Genomic DNA, 6000 nt, shown 5'->3' with positions numbered 1-6000 from the left:
TTTATACTTTTCTTCGTTAAATTTGATTTGGTTCAGGTAAGCACCTAATCAGTACCTCATTAAGTAAAATGAGGTGTGCCTGTGGTGGAATTTAACAGACACTGGAATGGAATGGCTGCCATACATGTAGAGATGCTGATTTAAGAACAATTTAGGAGTGGTCCCTTTAATTTTTTCCAAAGCTGTATATACATGTGTATGTGTACATACAGCACCAGAAACAATTAAGAGACCACTGCATCTTTTTCTTTCCTTTCCAAAAAGGTTGAAAAGGAAAGTTTTTTTGACAATGTAATAGCCCCAGTTATGATGTTCAACTTTATTAGTTGAATAATATTTTTTTTTACATGGTGGGGTCGCACTTTTGTCAAATATAGAAAAGTGGCCATGGGCCAAAACATTTGTACCCTGCTTTACTGTGCTATCAACACTGTCTATACATACTTTGTCCACTTTATTAGGTATACATATTTAGTACTAGGTAGGACGTTCTTTTGCCTCAAAAACTAACTTCTTCAGAACATTCAAAATGGTGCTGGAAACATTCCTTAGGGATTTTGGTCCATCAATTAAGCATCAGAGCTCATAGTCCACACATTCATGCTGCAAACGTTCCTTTTTGACTTCATCCCAATGATGCTGTATTGGATTGTGATCTGTGGACTGTGCATGTATTGTTGAAAACTAAAGTAATTGTCATGTTTGCAGAACCAGCTTGAGATTATGTGTGTATTGGGACATGGTGCACTATCCTGTTCGAATTATCTATTTGAAAAAGAGTAGACTGGCCATAAAGAGATGCACATGGTTAGCAACAATAGTATGCTGTGGCATTCAAATTATGCTCGAGTGTTAAGAGTCCTAAGCAAAAAAAATGGAATCTTTGATCATCCAGTGGTGGTGATCATGTGCCCGCTTCATTTTTCTGTTTGTTGCTGATACCCTCATTTTCCTGTTCTCAACTGACAGGATTGGAACCCATGTGGTCTTCTGCTACTCTAGTCCATCTGCTTCAAGGCTGAATGCAAGATGTCGTCATGCACACCACAGTTGTAAAGAGTGGATATTTGAGGCCAGCCATTCATCCTCTGACCTCTATAATTGACAAGGTGTTTTCATCCACAGAACTGCTGCTCACTTGATGCTTTTTGTTTAAATTCTATAGTGTGTGAAAAGAGGTCAGTAGTTTCTGTAATGTTGGTACCACCACATCTGGCACCAACAATCATGACAGTCATTTAGATCACTTCCCCATTTTAACCTCTTGACCATGCATGCATGCTTTATAACGCTGAGATTTACCTAAAATGTGGTCAGTGGTTGTAGTTGCCTATGATTGGCTCTATAACTTGGTCAAGACCACAAAAAGTGGAAGATTTTATCTAATCCCCGCAACTGTGTAGCATCCCAAATGTGTCCACTGAAGAGTGCAAAATCCAATTCTGTGCATTAGTGCTGAACATTACCCTGCATTGTACCCACTTTACAGATAAAAGCTGGGGCTCATCGATAGATCACTTTAGATCCTAGCAAATATGATTTCCATTTTGAGTTGTTATTAATCACATTCTTGGGCAGTTGGAGACCTGTACTTTAAACAAATCATTAACATGGAGGACACCCATGGTCTGTACCAGGGGACAAAAGAGCACTGTAGTGTTTACTCCAAATCAAATAACCCCTATTTGCAGACAAGAACAAATACCTTGAAGCAAATCAATAAATAACAGGGAGATTTCATTACCTGAAGAGCCCTTATGGTGACTTTCCAGAAGAAAAGTGTTGATCCAAAAAGGTACAGTATTAAAATCTAGTAGTCTATTATGATGGGATCTCAAAACATTACTGGTGTGTTCGAAGGTTACATTATATTCCTGCAGTTGCCTACTTTGGAGAGTTGCTTTAATCTGGGAGCAGCTTTGGATTTATGTTTAACTCATTTACATTTAATGTATTTATTTTCGAAAAACTCTGGGTCATGAGAGTTGAAAGATACATGGCTATATAGTTTCTTAATGACATAAGTGTTAATCATGTGAGTAACGGCGTTCCGTTTCTTTTTTGTGGGCTCACAGTTGATTGTTGTTGATTAAATCAGTCTATGAAATATTTCAACACTCAACATTACAAACAGACTGATTTGTTGTGAAAAGTAATGAGGGAGCAACTATCAGTGACAGTGGCAATAATGGGCTGGTTATTGCTGAATTCTCTTCAGAAAAAAAAACAGCCATGTTCATCATTCATGTATTTTTCAAAAGCAGGGACCTATTTCACAAGACAAGAGTACACATGTAAAAGAAAAGCAGACCAAGTTCACAAGGTGTATGCCATGCCAGTTTTGGAAACCAAAACCAAAAAAAAGTACCAGTGAAAATGTGAACATGTAAATTATGTTTTTTAACAATAAACCATGAAATCTATCCACATCTACAAGTAATAATGGGCACATGGATCTGGTTTTGGCTTGTCAGCTTCCAACATCAGGGACATTTGACAGACCAAAGGCATGAATGGGACGATACAATTAACTGGACATAATGTGAATATCATGTGGGTACGTAGCATGAAATTGTGACTACCATGTGAGTTTTAAATAACAGGTTGAAACTTGTCCCTAATACAAGGAAAATATGGTTTCAAGGATGAGAATTTTGTCTTTGACCTTCAAATATAGGAGAGAAATAAAAATACTTGAAAATCACACGCTTCAAAAAACTATGGTTGATTGGTCTAATCTCTGATTGGAGTCCTGAATGAGTATAATTAGAAATATAAATCAAACTGAAAAGTTCTCATTCACATTCTTCACAAAGCTATCTGTCACATGTCATGGCCAGACAGACACGTTGTTTCATTCCCTCTAGTCTCTTGTGCCTACAACAATGTGAGGCAATGCAATAAAAATAAATCTACAAAAATGTATGTGTTTATAACAGTTGAACATCCATAAGCCTACCAAAGAAGAGGGTCTTTCTTAATGAGGTGCTAATTGCATACACTACATATAAATATATATATATATATATATAAACATATTTAACTCATCTATTAGAAACATTAATCCAGAGTGAATTACGGTGGTGAATGCTTACATTTTCAGGCCGATGCTTGCATTGCTTACATTTTCGGGGCCAATATTTTTTATGGTGACTTTCAGTAAGTGTATTAATGTGTTATTATCTGGCTGTCCACAAAAAGAGCTAACAATAACAATGGTTGGTACTAGGTCTTAACCATATTTACGAGACGGCAAACATTTTTGTCACTGGACCAAAAACATGCAAATATCAATGAAAATGTGTGCCCTCTTTCGGATAAGAGTGCCTGCAAAATGATTTCAGGGTAATTGAAATTGTAAAGTCAAGGTAGTTTTACATTTTGTATTACTTGAATAGTTGATGGACATGGTGTCGTAATTACATTTAACATTTGCACAGTGTAACATCAATACCGTAGGTACAAATTTATAATAACTAATTCCACAACAATCATATTACCATGTAGTTATATAGTAACACCTATGTAAATACTATGTTCTTACTTCAGTAATTTCTGTGCAAGTGACATAGTAACTAGGGAAACTCACTTTATTAACAAATGAAGCAGCCTATTCAACTATGCTATTGACACCCAAGCTGAACATTTAAATGTATGGAAAATATAGTAATTTTTGCTGGATTCAAACCCATGCTGCAGAGTTACATGTGAAGTGTAATTTATGTTGTTGATTGTGTTTTTATTCATGATTACTTCTGAGAGGGATTTGTAATCAGTTAAAATGTTATAACACATTAAAATAACATGGCACTAAACTTTACAAATCCAAACATTGAGTGGATGAGGGCAAGTCCATCAGTTTCTCAATGTGTGTGTGTGGATTATTAATTATTTTCCTTAACACGATCAGACAGGGCCTCAACTGGCCTCCAACATGCAGACGTAACTACATCGAACACAGCAGCAATACTTCAGTTCCACTTTCATTGTGTGTGTGTGTGTGTGTGTGTCAATCTCTGCAGGGACCAGCTTGAATCAGAAAGGTATTTGACCGTTCATCTGGCCCTGATTCCCTGTGGATCTCAGTCCTGAGATCTTTTAGATTCAATGTTAAAATCCAATACCGATTTAGTATTTGGTTGAAAATATGAATTTGGTCTGAACTTTTCTATATCACAAGGGATGTTACTGTCGAGCAGATAATTACAGTCTGAAAGATGAAAAATAGAAGACGTGATACAGAAGAATACTTATAATTTAAGATGTGAGACTGCAATTGGGATTGCTTGTGTTTTACTATGAATTAGTATATTTTAAACCCAGTTAATATATAATTGTGACATTACCACCCCAAGGACAATTCTTATCAGTGCATTTCATTAATGCTGAGAAAGCAACAAAGATACACAAGAGATTGTCGGATAAAAAAATGAACTTGATACCACCACTAGGGGCCTCACTTCATAGGCTACTTCTTTAAGAGCAGTTATTCTAATGAGCATATGATATCAATGTAAATTAAACTTACCTTATATCTTTCTGAACTGTATTGAGGAAATACAATAAATGGTGAAAATCAACATTCTGTGTATTGGAAATGCAGTGCTGACCGTATGCTTCTTTTAATATTATATTTGCAAGATGCCTAAAATGAATGTAGGCCATGTATGCAATTACGAATGCCATTTATGTCCAGCTTTACTGGATTCAAGTCCATCATCTTGGATAGCAAATAACGAATATATGAATGGCTAAGCTGCCAACCATATATCATTGGTTACTACCCAGTTCATTTGATGAGTCATACATCATGTAAGCACTGTAAGCTGTATCTATGTCACGCAACACATAATTATGGTTATAATTAAGTTTTGTGAAATCGTTGCATATTTGTCTTGAACCCGTTTAAGCCCTTTACACACAAATAATTGTTCTGGAATTAACACCGACATTAAATACCAAATAATTTAAGTTATTCATCGGTCAGTAGTATCCATATTAACAGAATGCTGAATAACAATACATTTTAGACAAGCTATTTGAATTGTCCCCTCCCTTCCATGCATATCATTTAAGAGAATCCCGTTGTCGCTAGGTGAAGTACTATTTGCGCCGCCAGATTGAAGCAGGTGTCCAACATGGCGATCACAGGCAACGGATCTCTCGCTACTCTTCTCTTTTTGTTCATGATTCCAGCGGCTCTTCATCAAGGTAGGATTTCGGCAGATTAACAAAACAAACCTTCGTGTTTTCAATGGATTTCTATGGACAATGAGTCTGCATTCAGAGCAAGTTTTTGGGGGATGTGACCGTATAATGTAGATACGGATGAACTAAGAAACTGAGTGTGGTGTAGACGAATTGTTCTACTTGGAATACCATATGTATTTAAATAAACTCATTTGTAGTTTGGATATTTCCCTCATATAGCTATTACAGATGTTTCTGTTTTCAGTACTTACCCTCACACATCACTTTGGCTAGTTTTCCCTTCTCTTCTAGAACCGCACTGTGCCACTGTCACACACTCAACCAGCTGCAGCTGGCGCTTTACATGAGATCAATTGTATACGTTTTTCTACTTTGTCTCTCAAAGTATAAAAACCTTAAGTTTAACTGAAGTGTAAAAGTTTAACATGGTTAGTTTTTAGATGAAAGGTCGGCATTCTCCGTACTTTAGGGTTGCAAATATATCCAGATTATGTAGAACGCAGTACAGTACAATGCAAAATGTTTGAAGCACGAGCGATTCAGTGCGAGTTGCCATTGCATCATCTTGCTTGGGAGACGTTAGGTTTTATTACCAGTAAAATTAGTTGTTGACTGATGGACGTTATTGAAAGATTATTATGTGGATGTGGTCAAACTAGGAGCAGTTCTGGTATGGTAGTTTGGCACATTGTGTACCGCATGTATGACTTGGATGGCTGTTGATGCCTAGAGATTCAGCTACAGCTACCCTGTCGCTATAACCGTACTGTTGCCCAGTAGTACAGATGC

At 36.6% G+C, this 6000-nt stretch overlaps 1 protein-coding gene across 10 annotated transcripts in view; it reads left to right on the top strand.

Moving 5' to 3' along the window:
- The first annotated feature begins 5094 nt into the window (after nucleotides 1-5094).
- Nucleotides 5095-6000, top strand: part of cadm1a (cell adhesion molecule 1a) — a 403137-nt gene continuing 402231 nt past the window's right edge. For 9 of the 10 annotated variants that reach the window (XM_013134625.4, XM_020048544.3, XM_013134623.4 and 6 more), the window contains exon 1: nucleotides 5095-5211. In XM_013134625.4, the coding sequence (XP_012990079.1) occupies nucleotides 5139-5211 (73 nt within the window). In that variant the 5' untranslated portion in view covers nucleotides 5095-5138. The remainder of the gene's footprint in view (nucleotides 5212-6000) is intronic. The other variant, XM_013134622.3, reaches the window with a different exon arrangement.

The sequence above is a fragment of the Esox lucius genome, chromosome 7 (assembly GCF_011004845.1).
Source record: "Esox lucius isolate fEsoLuc1 chromosome 7, fEsoLuc1.pri, whole genome shotgun sequence".
In the NCBI taxonomy this organism is placed as follows: domain Eukaryota; kingdom Metazoa; phylum Chordata; class Actinopteri; order Esociformes; family Esocidae; genus Esox; species Esox lucius.
Note: the sequence above shows the minus strand (reverse complement) of the source record. Positions and strands in the feature narration are given on the sequence as shown.